The 17,303-nt window shown below is 50.6% G+C and overlaps 2 protein-coding genes across 3 annotated transcripts in view; one reads left to right on the top strand and one right to left on the bottom strand.

The window, feature by feature from the left end:
- Positions 1-17,303, bottom strand: part of LOC101634261 (chromosome unknown open reading frame, human C1orf194) — a 65,622-nt gene that overhangs the window by 45,400 nt on the left and 2,919 nt on the right. The gene's annotated exons all lie outside the window — the stretch shown is intronic.
- Positions 1-17,303, top strand: part of KIAA1324 (KIAA1324 ortholog) — a 54,863-nt gene that overhangs the window by 37,138 nt on the left and 422 nt on the right. For both annotated transcript variants that reach the window (XM_004689703.2, XM_012730113.1), the window contains exons 8-21: positions 2,576-2,664; positions 4,771-4,948; positions 5,562-5,690; positions 6,061-6,151; positions 7,919-8,024; positions 8,267-8,404; positions 9,211-9,474; positions 10,957-11,130; positions 12,956-13,136; positions 13,463-13,559; positions 14,032-14,133; positions 15,269-15,395; positions 15,470-15,648; positions 16,207-16,372. In XM_004689703.2, coding sequence (XP_004689760.1) covers positions 2,576-2,664; positions 4,771-4,948; positions 5,562-5,690; positions 6,061-6,151; positions 7,919-8,024; positions 8,267-8,404; positions 9,211-9,474; positions 10,957-11,130; positions 12,956-13,136; positions 13,463-13,559; positions 14,032-14,133; positions 15,269-15,395; positions 15,470-15,648; positions 16,207-16,372 — 2,021 coding nt within the window. The remainder of the gene's footprint in view (positions 1-2,575; positions 2,665-4,770; positions 4,949-5,561; positions 5,691-6,060; positions 6,152-7,918; positions 8,025-8,266; positions 8,405-9,210; positions 9,475-10,956; positions 11,131-12,955; positions 13,137-13,462; positions 13,560-14,031; positions 14,134-15,268; positions 15,396-15,469; positions 15,649-16,206; positions 16,373-17,303) is intronic.

The raw sequence follows: 17,303 nt of genomic DNA, 5'->3' as shown, positions 1-17,303 counted from the left end.
CAAAGGCTTGACTAAAAGCATCTTTCCCATTGATACTTACAGTGGGATCAGTAAGCCTAATTGCTTTGTGTTCCTCTTAATGCAAGGGATCCATTTCCTGATAGAATACCGTGAGCACCAGAACTAAAGCAAGGCCTACTCCCTGCTTCGCCATACTAGTTGCAACACCCTCTGCAAGCCACTTGTCTGTGCCTCAGTTTCCTCATATACAAAACAGAAATGACCATGATTGTATTTACCTCGCAGGGTGACTATATGGATTAATTGATTAAAAGGTGTAAAGGGATTCAAATAATGTCTGGCATTCCTGAGCACTAATTTCATTCACTCATTTCCATCGAGGCCCATCCCAGCTGTCCTCTTCTTCTATGAAAACACTCTTGCCATAAGTAACAGTAACAAGCCACTTGTGTAGCACTTGGCCACCGACAGCACGCTCCCTCCTGGATCGCTCTTAGCCCGGCACTGGAGTGAGGTCTCCATTCCCAAGTGAACAGAAGCAGCTCAGAGACATTAAGGGATTTCCCAGTGTCCGAGGTGGGCCTGGTATTACATTTCCAGGGGAAATGCCCTCTGAGGAAAAGGATTTGAAAGAGCCTGGTACTGCTGGAGATGGGGAGACCATGCTGGAAGGAGGGGCGAGGTAGTGAAAGAAGAGCTGGAGCCCCCACGATAAATGTCACCTCCTTACAGTTTTGCCCATGGCCAATTCTACAGGAATCACTTTGCACTTCCCTGGCCAACACCTTTCAAACTTGACTTCAATCCAATCCAAACACCTTGATGAAAGCTGAACTAGGAAAGTGCCGTCTGCCTCAGCACTGGGGTTAATCATTTATTACAATGCCTTAGGAGTTGTCAGCCTGTAAACAGTGGGACGATTTTTGCTGAAACCTGGAACTACAATATCAGGCTAAGCAAATATTTGCTAAGCAGAGAAAGGTCCTTGTGGGGAATGCATTGTCTTCACTGGTGTCTTGCAATTTGCTAGGTCCTAGGAACTGCCTATTTTTGGCTTCTCTACCCAAATTTCTCCCAGCTGAGTCCATCATAAGCAGGAGTCCCTGGTCCTTGATGCTGAATGAGGCCATATCTGCTTATTAAACAAGTAAATGAGCTATGAAGAGCCCGGCTGTACCTCAGCCCGCAGCTCCCTCTTGCCCAGGCTAATAAGACAGGGACAGAGGTGTGTGTGGGGGGGGAATGTGTGGTGGAGGGGACTTCCCGGGGCAGGCCAACAGGCTATAATTAGGAAATTCTTCGATCTAGGAATTCATTTTTGCCTTGGGAGAAGAATCAGTTGAGAAACAGCCCATAACTGAAAGGGAGAAGAGATTTCTAATCCTTGTTATAAATCCAGTGACACCAAATACTAATAATTCCCACAAACACAGGCAATGGTAGTTACCAGTATCTAGTGAGTGTCTCCTTACAATGTTCCCTCAAGCTAGTTCTCCAGGTGAGAACAGTAGGGCTCAGAGAGGTTAAGTATCTTGCCTAAAGGGATCACAGCCACTAAATAATGCTGTGGAATCCAAACTTAGATCTGTCTGACTTAAAATCTCATCCTGCTATATTGTACTGCCCACTGGGTAATACAGAATGCACCTCACCATTATCAAGGTGCTGTACAGGCGCTGGTGCTCTATGAAGCACTGGTTTTTATTCTGAAGAAAGTAAATTCACTGAAGATTTTTTTTTAATTATAGATTTTTTTTGGATAGAGGAAACAGGTCTTTTTTAAATGAATATATAATCAACCTCTACCTTTCTACTAGCTGCAGGTGTACAGGATGCATTTGCTATTTGTATATATGTAAAGTGAGCTCCCTAAATCTAGTCAACACTCATCACAGCACAGTTACAAGGAAACCGGTTCTTTTCTCAAATTCTCAAAAGGGTTTGTAATTCAAAAAAAGGTGAAATCTGTTGCTTTAAAGAGGGTTTCACTGAATTAGCCCTTGTTATCCAGGGGCTCCTAGCGTTAAAACAAAGACATTAGGAGAACACGCAGAGAGCAAAATCAATAAAATGACAGCTAACAACACCGCTCATAAGGTACAGGTCAAGGTACAGTTAGCACTAGGCTGAGTGCTTGGGGTGAGGAGGGAGGAAAAACACTATGTCTTAAGTGGAGGAAATGATCACCCTATTTTTATAGCATGGTTGTACGGAGACCAGGCGAAAGGGAAATTTCAAAGGTGGAAGACCTTCATGCGAGGCGTCTGTTGAGAGGAAATTCAGAGGCAGAACTGGAATTAATCTGAGGCACCTGGAAGATGGCGGGTTTCAGGGAGCTTGAGCTACTGGTGCTTGACCTCTCCCTGCTGTTCCTCTGGCCCAGCCACTTCTTGTGGCCCCAGTGGTTTCTTATCAGCACCAGGAGAGGGAGCAGAGCTCTAGAGGCTGAGAAGGGCTCTCCTGAGGCAAAGGGTTGGGGGCTGGTGTGTGGAGCCGACTCTTTCCCACAGCACCTGTGTCTGTGTTGGCTGCACCCCAGCGGCTTTGAGCAAGTGGTCAAGAGCTCTGCTCTCCGACATAACTTCAAATATTTGTCTTTGCTTTTACAATTTAGAAAAAGGATCCTCCTCCTGCAAAGCACGCCCAGCCTGTACAGACAAAGATTACTTCTACACCCACACAGCCTGCGATGCCAATGGAGAGGTGGGTAGTGGTTCTCAGAGCCCCTTTGCCCACACCGTGGGCTTTCCCACACTTGAGTTCTAGCGATCTGCAGACCTGGCACCAGAGAATCCCTCATAGCCTTCCGCAATGACCCCGGGGCCAGAGGGAGGCGACATGAGGTGGCCTCATTCATTTTCAGGTCAGAAACTGGTCTTGCCACATTTGTTCTACTGCTTATTCAGACGTGATCTGTTTCCAACAGGCGTTTCATTTTTGTCACTGAATCAGCAAGTATGTTTTGAGTATTAATTGCCATGTGGCATATTGTGGTCCCACTGGACACTTAGAGATGGCTAGAGCAGGGCCTGCCCTCAGGAGCTGGGAGCTGAGGACTGTGGAGGAGGAGAGGAGGAAGATGGGCCTGGAGGAAGCTGGAGGGAGGGACAGGGTCTTGGGGCCCAGGAAGGGCTCTCAGAGGACGTCATTCATTCACTCTGTCACTCACTATGCTAGGCACTGCATACACCACAGTCCAGAAACCGAGGAGACGCCTTCTCTCCTGGTGCTCATCCTTGTTAGGGAGGGAGAGGGCCATAGATAAACTACAATCGGTGTGCACTCTATCAGATGGGAATAAGCAGCAAGAAAAACAAAATAAGACAGGATTAAGAGACAGAGGGTTGGTGCGATGCAAAGTGGGGCATGGCACTTTGCGGGCAGGGGGCACAGTGGGTAGAGAGGAGGCCAGGCAGCGCCTGGGGGGCTTGAGGAACAGCAGTCAGGGAGCAGGGCTGGCTCCGGGCACAAATGGAGGGCCCTGGCTCAGGTCAGAAATGCTGGGTTAAAATGCCATGTCCTTACCCAGAGCCTCTGCGAAAGACAGAAGTGGGAGTCAGATGTCTGCCTTCAGTGCTAAGCATGTGCTGGGCTGTTAGGATGTGCGCTTGCCGCCAGGCTGGCCAGCTGGATTCTCCCCTTGCTAATTAATCATGGGATAAAGAATGGCCCTTAACAGTGATTATTTTACATAGTTATCTCATTTCCCCTCCAAGCCTTCCCCACTCGTGCATGGAAACTCCTAGTCTTTGCCAGCAGCCAAGAGATGATGTCTTGTCAGTTGCATCTGAGGCTCAGTTCTGTGGTCTTGTAAACATTTTTATTTTCTTGGCCTCAGTTGACTCACTAATTAAATGGGGACAGCCTACTCCTTCCTTAGCCTCTGCCCAACCCCCATCACCGTGACATCTTCCTTTTACCTCTTCTGCCTCACCTCCCATACTTGGGCCAAGTCTTCTAGATCTGCAATGTATTCTGCCTGTGGGCCTGACCTCTGCCCCCCGCCCAATTGGGGGGGCCTCTAGACACTGGTCGGACCAGCCAGGGCTCAGGGGAGGAGCCCTGAGCATGGGGCACCAAGGGGTGCACATGGATATGACCTGCACAGGAATGCCTGAGGGAAGGCTCTGTGTTTTGTGCCTCACTCCCAGCCCAGTTTTGCTCAATCTCATGATTTCAGTTTGCCTGCCTTCCCTTTTTAAGTTATTATTATTTTTATCAGGGTTAACTGACTTACAGCATTGTGCATGATTTAGAGGTACAGGATCACCCCACCACACCCACCACTGAGGCAGCCACGTCCTCCAAACTCTGCTCTCAGTTATCTCTGAATCACTAGGTCTGTTGTGTAGGTGCAATGGTTTGTCTGTAAATGTTCACTGAATAAATGAAAAAGCAAATAAAAGACTTGGAAGACACACTGGGACACCTCAACTGCCTCCTCTTTCCCTAGAGCTATGTTGGCACGCGCACCCCCTGCCCCTCTATATTCTGGGGTATTCAGCAGCTGCCTTGCCATGGCAGTGATGAGACTTGACATTGAAATCAGAGGTTTTTCTGGAGATCCTCTCCCCACCCCATTACCTCTGTCCCACATTAGGGTGCCTGTCTTGAGTCAGAATTCATCCTACAGAGACTTACAGCCATGTAGTACCAGGCCCTGGGCAAGGGGTTTAGCATAAACAAGGTTCCTCACCTTGTCATCCTAGCCCAGATCCTCCTCACCACCCTCACCTCTTCTTCAAGGTAGATTCCTGAAGATGCATTAACTCCCACACAGGCTAAGCTGAGCTTACTCCATCTCTGCAGACACAGCTCATGTACAAATGGGCCCAGCCAAAGATCTGTGGTGAGGACCTGGAAGGGGCAGTGAAGCTGCCTGCTTCAGGCGTGAAGACCCTCTGCCCACCCTGCAACCCTGGCTTCTTCAAAACCAACAACAGCACCTGCGAGCCCTGTCCTTATGGCTCCTACTCCAACGGCTCCGGTAACTCCTTACATCCCTACTCCTGCCATCCTATCCATGCCTACATCGCCCACGTGGGTGAGCCGCCTGGGCACAATGTGGTCAGCTAAATGCAGACTCTGCCCTTCCAAGGGAGGCGGTAAGGGTCAGGACACCTTTGCGGACCAAGTTCAGGAGCAAGAGGTCTGGGCGGGCCTCAAAACTAAGGCTCCCAGGTGTGTCCAGGGTGCTAAGCAGAAAGTTTGGGGAGCTAGGATGACCTGCTTGACACAACCAGAACCTGAGACCATACTGCAAAGAGTCAGGGCCAAGGGAATGTGTGGACCTGTGAGTGCAAATGCCTTTACTGACAACAGGACAAATCATTTGAACTACACCGGCCATACTAGAAGAGACTTTGAAGTTGGGAGATGGAGAATTCTCTGGGAAGGTGGCATAGCTGGAAGATTGGAATGGAGGGTCTGCACTCATGCTGTGACCCGTCAGAATGTTTGGGGGTCCACTTGACAAGGCCGCGCAGTGGTGCTCAGCACCACCCTGCCTGGCCACCCTCCACTGCCGTCACCCATCGTATGACAGCAGCTCAGCCAGCTGGCCCCTTCCTCTGAGTGTGGGGATCTGGTGGTCTCTGCAGATTGTAGCCGCTGCCCAGCCGGGACTGAGCCTGCCATGGGATTTGAATACAAGTGGTGGAACACGCTGCCCGCCAACATGGAGACCACCGTGCTCAGTGGCATCAACTTCGAGTACAAGGGCATGACAGGTAACTGCCCGCCCCTTAGGTGAGCTGTCAGCTCCCTCCTCTCCACAGGGGCTCTTCACCTTCATGTTTCTTCAGGACAGTGAAGCCTGGGGAAAATGAGCCAGTCATGCCATGCACTTCCTTGAAAACTCCCCTCTGCGTCGGCGTATGTCCTGCCAGGCTTAGTTTCGGGGCAGACAGAATGTGAAGTAGTACATGCACATGCCAAAGGTCTGGCTCTCAGCACGGGGGTCTTTGACCCAAGGGGCAGATGAGCTACAAGGTTCATGGAAGTGGAGGTGCTGCGCACCGCGAGGACAACCTCTCTTCCAGCATGTCCTCTTCACTCTTGCCCGGAGGACTGCGCTCTCTCTTCCCACTTCTTTCACAGGCTGGGAGGTGGCTGGAGATCACATTTACACAGCGGTTGGAGCCTCGGACAATGACTTCATGATCCTCACTCTGGTTGTGTCTGGATTTAGGTGAGAAGCCAAAGCCGCCTTACCATGGCCACGCCCCCCTCTCCTCGCCCATTGCGGAGCCCGGTGTGGGGAGGTGGTGAGAGGGCTCAGGCTAAACAGCAGCCTCTTCTGAACAGAGGAGAGCATAGCGGTGATGCTGTGCCGGGCCTCACTGCTGGCTAGTCAGGGGCTTCACTGGGGGCTGCTCACTCTGCTCCCTCGTCCCATCCAGGTTCTCCCACACTACTCGTAGCTCTTCCTCCTCAGCATCACTTAAGATTTAAATACAGCAAACAAACTTTTACATGGGCCAGAAGTTCCCATAGACAGTTTGTTTTTGTTTGGGGCAAGAAAGATTGAAGGAATTATTCTCATCGTCATATTTCTCATAATAACCCAAGAAAACCTAGTGGAACTGGAGGCCCGGGAGCTGTTGGAAAAGTGGTGGCAGTTTGCCACCTGCTCAGAGGCCAGAGTTGTTGCCTGTGGGCAACATCTACCTCTGTCCCCCCACCCCCACGTCCCCAGTGCTTGGCCCCAGAGCAAGGCAGCGCAGGCAGCAGCAATAGCGAACCACGGTGGCTCCCTTATTGTGGCCTCTGGTTCATGGCCCCCAGGGGACCAGCTTGAGTGCTGTGGCTCCTCCTGCTGCAGGCGGTAGAGAGGCCCATGGATTAGGCGCCTGACCATGCACTGGACCCGTCCGTTGCAAGCTATGAGCTAGCTGGTGCTACGTGCAGTCAGCCATAGGACTGAAAACAGCCCAGTCAGACTCGTAGGTGGGGACTCAGGAAGGAGGACCCAAGGCAGGCGGACACCAACTACACCTCCCTATAGCTCTCTGTGGTACTAGGATGAAAAAAGCAATGTGTTTGCCCTAAAATAATACGACAGGCACTATGGTATGTTGGAAAGAGCAGTGACTGGATGACCTGAGCTCTGCCACTGCTGCCTATGTGGACTTGGGAACATCACCTTGTCCCTGTAGACCTCAAGTTCCTTGTCTGTAAATAGGGACACGCAGGCTGTCAATCTGCACCAACTCTGGTGGGGGAGTCTGCGGCGCCCCCAGTTGTAGGCAGCACAACTGTGTGGACAGGAGCTGGGATTTAGGGAGATGGCTAAGGCCAAAAGAAAAGCTGCAACTGGATTTCCAGAGCTCCCCTGCTCACACATGCTTTCAGGAGCCGCTTTCTAATGGCCCGTTTGGTGTCTCTGCTCCTTTCTTGAATTTCCCTCCTCTCCATCCTAGATAGCACTCAGCTGCTGGTAGCTCTTTGTTTCCCCAAAGCAGGACCAGTGAGAGCATCTGCCTAGCTGACTACAAGTGGAGGTAGCTGCTCCTCCAGCCCAGGCAGGGCTCAGGCGACTCCAGGCAGGCAGCTGGGTCTAGACCACTGACATCGTATATGGGCAGTGCAGAAGCATCACCTGGGAGCCATGTTTACCTGAAGACTCTGACTTCAGTGGGGCTGGGTAGGGAACCAGGGGCTCCCTACTGTGGCTGGTGCCATGGTGGGGCCCACGCTCTATCAGGAGGCTTTGCAAAGCACTCCACACCTGTGATGCCTGTGGCTCTCACCACGATGACAGGAGGTGAACAAGAACAGTATCAGCCTGCAGTCTGGCTAGTCAAGGTCACACAGCCCACATGGCAGAATTGGGCTTACTCCCGCTCGTTCCCATAGAACCAGGACTTAATCCTGCCCTCCAGGAGAGCTGTGGCTGCTGGCTTGGCTCTCCAGTAAGCAGTGATCTGTCGCTAACTCTTCATTTCTTCTCCCACAGATCTCCACAGTCGGAGATGGCAGACACAGAGAACAAAGAGGTGGCCAGGATCACGTTTGTCTTTGAGACCATCTGCTCTGTAAACTGCGAGCTTTACTTCATGGTGGTATGTTTGCCTTTCTCTGCCAGCCACAGGGACTGCCAGGACTACTCTGCCCGTGGGTGTATCAACACAACCCACAGCCCCCACCCAGAGCAAGTTCCCAGGGACAGGGCCTAGACTGTCCATCGGGGGTAGCTGGGTGCTGGGCTGGCCGGCTGTGACGGCGCCCGGCTGGCAGTGTGGCCGCCCTCTCCCCACACGTCTCCAGCCACTGTGCCCTCTCCACTTGTCTGTCTCGGGTTCAGGGCATGAATTCTAGGACCAACACTCCTGTGGAGACGTGGAAAGGTTCGAAAGGCAAACAGTCCTACACTTACATCGTCGAGGAGAACGCCACCATGAGCTTCACCTGGGCCTTCCAGAGGACCACTTTCCACGACACGGTAAGCTCTCCTTGCTCAGACTCCCAGGGGAGACCCTGGGAGCCCCGAAGGATGCCTCGCAGTAGCTTACATCCAAGGCTCAGGGGACTGGAGGAGCCGCAGAGAGCTGGCTGTTGCAGCCCGCGGAGGAGCAGACGGCCTGGTGCAGTCGCCTTCCAGGGAAGAGGACTCTGCCATCTTCTTAAATGACCTGCTGCTCCCACCAGCCTCTGGCTCGAGGACATGAGTGGTGCCTGGCCTCTGTTGTTGTTTTTAATAATAATAGTGGTCTTTAAAGGCACAGTAATGCAGGTTTATGCCAGGAAACTTAAAAGATAGAAAGAAGCATCTCTTAATCCTACTTCCCAGAGATGACCCAGTTAATGTCTAGAGTGTCTCCCGTACAGGAGACAAGTTTCTTTTTCTTTGGTGAGGAAAAGACCTGCTTTATGTATATGTGCATGTATATAAGGGAAACATGTAGATATGCATATACATACCAGTATCTACTACATGCTTCCCTTATGACACTGAATTCTTTTTAGGCAAAGGAATAATAAATTTATTGTCAGATAAGGACAGGAAAGCTCTCTGAACAGAGAGGGGCCTCAAGGGGGTTGCACAGCACTATATAATATTATACATCATTTAAAATGGATTAAAATGACATAAAATGCATATAAGGAGCTACCATCTGTGAGCAAAGAGAATAGGATGCTTCAATATTATTCCCAAGTGCCATAGAATAAAACAGATCAAGTAGGTCTTTCCAGCGGATGTGACTGCTGCTACTGTCTCAGGCTTCCGTGCTCTCCTCTTGTTTCCAGGGAAGAAAGTATACCAATGACATGGCCAAGATCTACTCCATCAACATCACCAACGTGATGGACGGGGTGGCCTCTTACTGCCGCCCCTGTGCCATGGAAGCCTCAGACTTGGGCTCCTCCTGCACCTCCTGTCCTGCCGGCTACTACATCGATCGGGATTTGGGAACCTGCCAGCCATGTCCCCCTAACACAATCCTGAAAACCCACCAGCCTTATGGCATCCAAGCCTGCATGCCCTGTGGTCCGGGGACCAAGAGCAACAAGGTGCCTGCATGTGTCACGCTCCCCCCTGGACCTCTCTCAGGCAGCTTCGCCATAGTGGGGGTCTTCAGGGGTTCACATTCCAGCATTCCCCATAGCACGTGTCCAGCTCAGAGTCCTGGAGGACATGCCTCCAAGGCTGTGACTGTGAATGGCAAGGGCTTAGCTAGAGTGATCTAGTCTCAGTCAGGGACAAATCTCATTTTTTTTTTTTTTAGGTTTTATTTATTTATTCATACAGAACTGGGGTACAGGCCAGAGATGCGGAGGGTGAGAGGATTCACCAGAGACAGAGTGGGGAGCAGAACAGGCTGACTGACGAAGTACACTGCTGAGGGGAGCAGCGGGAGGGTCAGGAGAGGTCTGCCACGCCATGTGGTTGCCTCCGGGGCAGGCGGGAATCGAACTCATGCGGAAGTGGCTTTAGTTTTTTAGTGCAGTGCTTTAACCCGCTGCGCCACCAGGGAGGGCCCAAATCTCATTTTTAAGAGATGGGTAAGGGGGACCTATGGCCTTCTGGCCCACCTGTGTAGACACCTAAAGGGAAAGCATCCTCTGGCTGGGGCCCTAACTCAGTTACCTCACCTCAGCCTGCTATCATGGGAATCTGCCCTTCTTTGCAGAGGTAACCCACCTCTTCTGGAACATATGGTTAATTGGTGCTGCTGTCTTCTAGCTCAGTGGTTTCTTCTGAAGTGGAAAAACATGGTTGCCCCATGTATTGTCTATGACTGAAAGCTCTCAAGCATTGTTAATGCTTTTAAATGAAGTGGACATCTGTTCTGCTGGTCAGTCACATGTACCTGGGGGGTATAATTTGTGTAGTCAGCAAATATCACACAGATCAGCAGTGCAATAAATATAAAATGTCGACAGACCCAGAGGGGCCTCCGAGGTTCCCTCGATCTTTGCCACTACCTTCCCCTGGAGCGCCCCCTGCTGCTGTGGGAAGGAATGACAGTTGTGTAAGCTTGCTGCTGAGTGGAAGCCAGAGGAGCAGGAAGGGGTTCATGGAAGTTTAGTTTCCTACCGAGAACCTGGGAAGGGGGAGGCAGGCTTCAGTGAGTTTTCACTGGGGGGACAGGGGAGTTTCCTGCTATCCTGGACCCCCTTCTTTCAGTTAGCACCTCACTGTCTGCTGTTTGAATGGTGAAGAGCTCTCTTGCATCTTGAGAAGGTTCTATGACCTAAGCATAGGAACAAGGCAATAGGATCTCACAGAACCATTATGGGGAAAGAAAAGGTGTGGGCTTGTATACCCTGTATGCGCTAATGCTTGAGTGGCAAATGCACAGGAGCCCTACTGGTCCCTGTTTTGCTTCTCTTAATGCTGACCCACCCAATCCTTCCTTCCTCTCCTTTCACCCCAGTTGGGTTGGACTCAGCTGGTGGGGGGGATAACTACTCAGTGTCTCTGTGACCTCTTGGGGTCCTGGGTCGTGTCTGAGCAGCCACCTGGCCCTGACCGGTTCTCTCCACCCCCAGGTCCACTCCCTGTGCTACAATGACTGCACCTTCTCAGTCAGGACGCCCACGAGGAGCTTGGACTACAACTTCTTGGCTTTAGCCAACACTGTCTCTCTGGCTGGAGGGCCAAGCTTCACTTCCAAAGGGCTGAAGTATTTCCATCACTTTACCCTCAGTCTCTGTGGAAATGAGGTAAGGGGAGAAAGTGCCAATAGGGTAAGAATTGTAAGGGGACATGAGTGGCCCAGAGGTGAGAATGGGATGATGAAGAAAAGACAGGAAGCTGTGGGGAGAATTGAGGAGATAAAAGGGATCTGACCTGATGATAATTTTCCCTGAGGTCTCTTCCCTCTAAAATGAATTCATTTGGATGCCAAATATTTGGGAAAATCCAAATGCTTCAAATAAGATGGTCGTTTACTCCTGCCTAGACTTTATTCCTTCAAAATGAGTGTATAAGATCTAGGCGGGGGATAGTGGTTTTCCTCCATGAAACAGGCTTCAGCCATCATGGCACTTGGCACCTGTTTTCTGGACAGCTTCTGGATAAAATAAACTGTTCTTGATTCATCTATATGTATCATTCAGGACAATGCAAAAGAAAGTAAAGGCTTCAGTAGTGAGGAAAGAGTATTACTGTCTACCATCTCATGCCGCTGCAAATATTTTAGACCCAAAATGAAAAGGCAGAAATATACAGGGCAATCACCTTGCCACTGCAGGGAGGAAATGACAGAGCAGCCAGGATCAGCGGCAGGAAAGTGGATTTCCAGTGTAACAAGACAGAATATTGGCGCATGCGGCCTGTGACTTGGGGGGGCGGCCCCTCTCCGCTTCTGCAGCATTCACAAGAGCGTGTTTGTGTTTATGCAGAGGCCTGGTCAAGAAATAAGCTTATCTGCAGAAGGTCAGACATCGATGTCTCTATCTTGTTTTTAAGTCTTTGGAGAAGCTAACAAAGAGCCTTGAAAGTGATAGTGACCCGTCAGGAACTGAGACTGAGCTAAGTGTTTCAGTCATTGAGTTGGGAAAGAGAAGGAACTGGGGAATTCGGAGAGATTACATCTTTTTTGTTTTTCTTTGTTCTTTTATTGTTTTTAGACATACCTGCTGTGTCACATCATACTATTTCAGTTCAAAGACAAAATAACCCTTTCTTTTATGATAATGTAAAGCCTTTTTTCTGTTCTCACTGTATCTTTTTCTTACAATCTAGGAAACCAATTGAGAAATGAGATTTAGCAATTTCACGCCATTTGTAGTACAATTTAGGATACTGAAAATCCTATGTTCTAAATTTTACGCCCACTTAAAAACATTAAATACATGATTTTATATCAGCAAACAAATTATGTATTGATAGTCTGTAATAGTATCATTTTGGGAGGAACAACAGCTCAACATTTCCTGTTACAAAGTCTGGAGGAAGAACAAGTCTCAATTCCTACCACCCTATGGCGTTCCCTACATTGCAGGCTGTTAAACGCAGATTTCTTCTTTGATACATTTTTTTAAATAAGAAAAATAGGGGACTAGTAATTGGGGACTGTCTTAACCCCTGAGAATCTCTGTCTAGAAAGTGTTTCAGGGAGAAGTATAGTGGGTTCAGGGAGACAGAGAGGGAATGTGAGCCAGGCCAGACGTGTGACAATCTCATGAAATCAGTTATATCTGTCATCCTCTTTCTGGAGAAATGACAAGTAAGGAAGGTCTTTAACGGGAGGCCTGTAGATGAGGTTCCAAATCAGCAGCCACCTTCACAACCCTGCTCTCTGAGGGCTCCCAGGAGACTCCAAAGAAACGAGACTGGGGACCCCTGGCCAGAGTTTCAGAAACTAGGACACCTAGACCTTATTTTTAGCTTCTAAAAAATTGCAAAGTTGTTTCATAATTAGAAGAGGGCTGACTCATTCCACTGCAACACACTCTTGGAAGGCTGGCTTTTTAGACACTTAAAAAACTGTCCCCAGCTGCCTTCGGGGACTACTCTGACCATGCACTCAATCCTCTCCCCCAGGGTAAGAAAATGTCCGTGTGCACTGACAATGTCACCGACCTCCGGGTTCCTGAGGGTGAGTCGGGTTTCTCCAGATCCATCACCGCCTACGTCTGCCAGGCGGTCATCATTCCCCCAAAGGTGACAGGCTACAAGGCTGGAGTGTCCTCGCAGCCTGTCAGCCTCGCGGATCGACTTATTGGTGAGTGACCCCACTGTGCCAGCCAAGGTGGACGTGTGTGTGTGTGTGTGTGTGTGTGTGTGTGTGTGTGTAAAGGAGAGTGAAGCTACCAGGCCTGAGGTATTGTCAGATGAGGGGTGCTGCTGCCTCCTCACCGCTTTTCTGTTCATCTGGGGCTGCCAAGTGCCCCTGGAGACCTCTGACAAACCTCTGGCTCACCCTCAGATGAGCCACTCAGGGATGTGATGAGATGAAGGAAGGTTGGATGTTGACAGGTATTGAAAGAATTGAAGTGGTTGCCAGCTAATGCTACCAGTGAGAACTAACTGGGAGCTCTAATTTGGCAGGGGTGACAACAGATGTGACTCTGGATGGAATCACCTCCCCAGCTGAACTTTTCCACCCGGAGTCCCTGGGAATTCCGGACGTGATCTTCTTTTATAGGTGAAGATAAGCAGCCAGGCTCATGCAAGTGCCTCCGAGGGCTCCCCCACAGCTTCTGCTGTGCCCCCTCTCTCTGGCCTCCTCCTACCTGCCAAGCCAGAACATGTCTGAGGTCCAGAAGATCTGCCTGGCAAGGAGCACTAGAATCCGGGAGTTCCCTGATCCCAGCTTCTTGGGTATTTCTGGGGCAGGTCTGCCCCAGAGGCAGGGAGAAGTACTGGACAGTCTTCTCCTCCCTTCTAAGAGACTCCAGCATTGCTCACTGGCTAGCCTTCTCTAGACCAGCACATTCCCCTTGACCAGTGATCCCGAGCCCTGCTTTTCTGGGGCATACATAAGGGCGGCTGCCCTCCCTATGTGTCAGGCCACAGCCCAAGTCCTGCCTTCCCCAGCAAGAGAAGTACTCCAGGCTGATGTCACTTAGCGGCTCCCCAGTGGCACTTAGTCCCCCACGGGGCTGGCTTCTCTGCAGGTCCAATGATGTGACCCAGTCCTGCAGTTCTGGGAGGTCCACGACTATCCGAGTCAGATGCAATCCACTGAAACCGGCCCCTGGAACGCTGTTACTGCCCAGGTAAAAGGCTATAATCAAGTCTCTCTTCCATGGACTCATTCCACCCCAGGGACCAAAGATTTGCATGTGAAAGAGAAGAGTCTGAGATCCATGAGTGGATTCCTGGGGACAAGTCATGGCTCCAGACTCTCAATCTTCAGATGCCAAGAATGGGGCAAGAGGAAGAGTCAAAGCGACCCTCACATCCCAGACCATTTTGGAGGCAGTGGTGTAGACAGTGGCTGAGAGAGCTGGGGCTGAGACCAGACTTACTCACCTCCCCCACTTGCTAGCTCTTTACACATCTTGCCCTCTCTAGACCTCACTCTCTGTCTACGAAATGAGGAAAATCATAAATTCTCTCAGGACGGTGTTAGGAGGATTAAATAAGACAATGAGACTTAAGAACTTCTCCTGGGGCCTGGCACATCCTTGGCTGTTAGCAGGATTAGTAAAGGTTTAGGGGCTTCATAACTAAAAGAACCAGTTCCGGGTTTAAGAGCTGAGTGTACTAAATGTAGAATTCTGGAACTAATGTGATTACACAGGGTCCCCCCCCACCTCCTTTTCTCCCCATATAATACCAGCTAACTAGCATCCCAAGGGATTCTAGTGTTTGGAGAAGATGATTTACAATACTGCTTCTAATCAGGGGGAGACGAGGAACAAGCTGGGCTATTTTGACCAGCTTTGGTCAATATATATTTTGGAAATACAAAATCATCGCTCTTGTTGTAAACATCACAGTAAAGCACGTGACAGGTATCCACGACCTGCGTCACTTCTGCAGGACGTCCACCACAGGCAGCTGCATCCAAGTGGCTTCTGCAGAATGTCCCATAGGCATGGAAGGACAGATGCCTCTGAGGGGTCAGCTGGGACAGACAGACACTCTCGAGCGCCACTCTCCACTGATGTCAGCAAAATAATCCACAGAGGGTGGGGAGCCCAGGGGGAGATCTGGAGGGCTTTTATCCGCAGGGAATTGGAGATCAAGCCTGTGTGAAGAACCAGTTGGGCAGACCGTGGGGCTCACCATTTGGCCAGGAGAGGCTGGGGCAGCAAGCTGGGAGATGACAGGACCCCGCCCAGACCCTGTCTGCGGTCCGCCCTGCGAATGAACGCTCCGTCTCCCGTCTCCTTTCTGCTCCACCAGCACATGCTCTGAAGGGACCTGCGATGGCTGTAACTTTCACTTCCTATGGGAGAGTGTGGCTGCCTGCCCGCTCTGCTCCTCAGCCGACTATCATGCTATCGTCAGCAGCTGCGTGGCTGGGATCCAGGTAAGTTTCTCTACTTGTGACATCCAGGGGGAGAAGAGTGTGGTGTCTGAGCTTCTGGCTTTCCTCCCCAACAGAAGACTACCTACGTGTGGCGAGAGCCAAAGCAGTGTGTGGGCGGCATCTCCCTGCCCGAGCAAAGGGTCTCCATCTGCAAAACCATAGACTTCTGGCTGAAAGTGGGCATCTCTGCGGGCACCTGCACTGCCATCCTGCTCACCGTCCTGACCTGTTACTTTTGGAAAAAGAATCAAAAGTACATGCTGGGGTATTGGAGTTTGGGGGTGGATGCGGCTGGATCACTGAATGGGGAGCAGAAAATCTGGGAGTATCAATTCATGAAGCTTTTTTCCTGGAATTGACCACAGACACTGGCTCTGGCCAGACACCATTGAGGTCCAGTTTATAGCTTCTGTCGACTCCAGAGAAGTGACGCCATGGGGCAGTCTATGTGTGACTGCTGGAGTCTCAAAAGCTAAGCAAAGAGTAGCCTCCACCTACTCCATTAGTGCTAAACATGACTTTACGATTCGAATCTTCTTGTGAAGCTTTGAGATAATGAAACAGCTGGCCTTAACAAAAGAAAGCTCACTGAACTAGGAGCCAGGATTCCTTAACTGTAAATGCCCAGCCATTCTGCATGCTTCAACTTCCTCTCCCACAGTATGGGAGTATCTGCTTACAGACACTGAAGGCTGTCTGTCCATGGTATTGGTGTCTGTCAACAGTATCTGTTACAAAGTCCCTGTGGCAGGCCAGCCTCGCGCCTCCTCCCCTCTTATTCCTTTTGGTCTCTCCTGCCCCTGCTTCCTAGACTGGAGTACAAGTACTCCAAGCTGGTGATGAACGCGACCCTCAAGGACTGTGACCTGCCAGCAGCCGACAGCTGTGCCATCATGGAAGGCGAGGATGTGGAGGATGACCTCATCTTTACTAGCAAGAAGTCACTCTTTGGGAAGATCAAATCATTTACCTCCAAGGTAGGGAGCCTGGCCAGTGCAGAGAGGTCAGCCTGGAGGGCTGGAGAAGACACAGCCCTGGCACACCGAAGGACCCCTCGCTGTTCAGGGACCACTGTTCTGCTCCCCAGCATCCATGCTGTTCTGTCTCCCCACCCTGAAAATCCTGGCTTCTGCCCTCTACATTTCCAACCGCTGCTCTTTCCCCTGGGCCCAAGGCTGCTCTTGACGAGGCTCCTTCTCTCCCAACATGCATTCCAGTTGATAGACTGGAAGAAGGCATATCGAACCATCCATCTTGTAAGAATCATTCCCTCTTCCCCTTTCTTTTTTTTGGAGGAAGGGGAAGAGGCAAGGTCCAGGATCAACTTGTGACAGAAGTGAGGCTCTCCTCTGGCCAGTGGAGGGTGCTGTCCCCCAGATGTCTGGGTCATGGTCCTTTGGGGACTGAGTCATAGTTAAGTCTAAGTGGTTCTCCACTGAGCAGTTCTGAGCTGGGAGAGTCAGCTCTGTGTGGGTGGGTGAGTGAGTGTGTTTGAAGCTCATAAATGCAATGCAGACAACACTTTCCTGGGCATGAGGCCAGCAGAGAGCATCCCAGCAGCTCTCCCAGGGACACAGCCCTCTGCAGCCCCATGCTGCCAGCACCCATACCCCACTGTTGCCCTGAACCAGTTCACCCAAACAGGAGGTGGCAAAGGGGAGAGGATAGGAGGGATGGGGAGGCAAGGAAGCAGGGACGTGTTCAGGTGGTTTAAGCTCATTCTTCATGCTGACCTGCCTGGATGATGCCCTTGCCCTCCTGAGATTTATTTACACACACACACAAACACACACTGTAGGAGAACAATGCACCCCAGGACCCTTGCATCTCCCTGGAGCTTCTAGAATTTAGCCAACATTCCAAGCAGGGGAGGGTAGTTAAAGACTTTCTTATCCTCTGATTGACTAA

Source organism: Condylura cristata, unplaced genomic scaffold, assembly GCF_000260355.1.
Source record: "Condylura cristata isolate star-nosed mole 26May11 unplaced genomic scaffold, ConCri1.0 scaffold00026, whole genome shotgun sequence".
Taxonomy (NCBI): Eukaryota; Metazoa; Chordata; class Mammalia; order Eulipotyphla; family Talpidae; genus Condylura; species Condylura cristata.
Note: the sequence above shows the minus strand (reverse complement) of the source record. Positions and strands in the feature narration are given on the sequence as shown.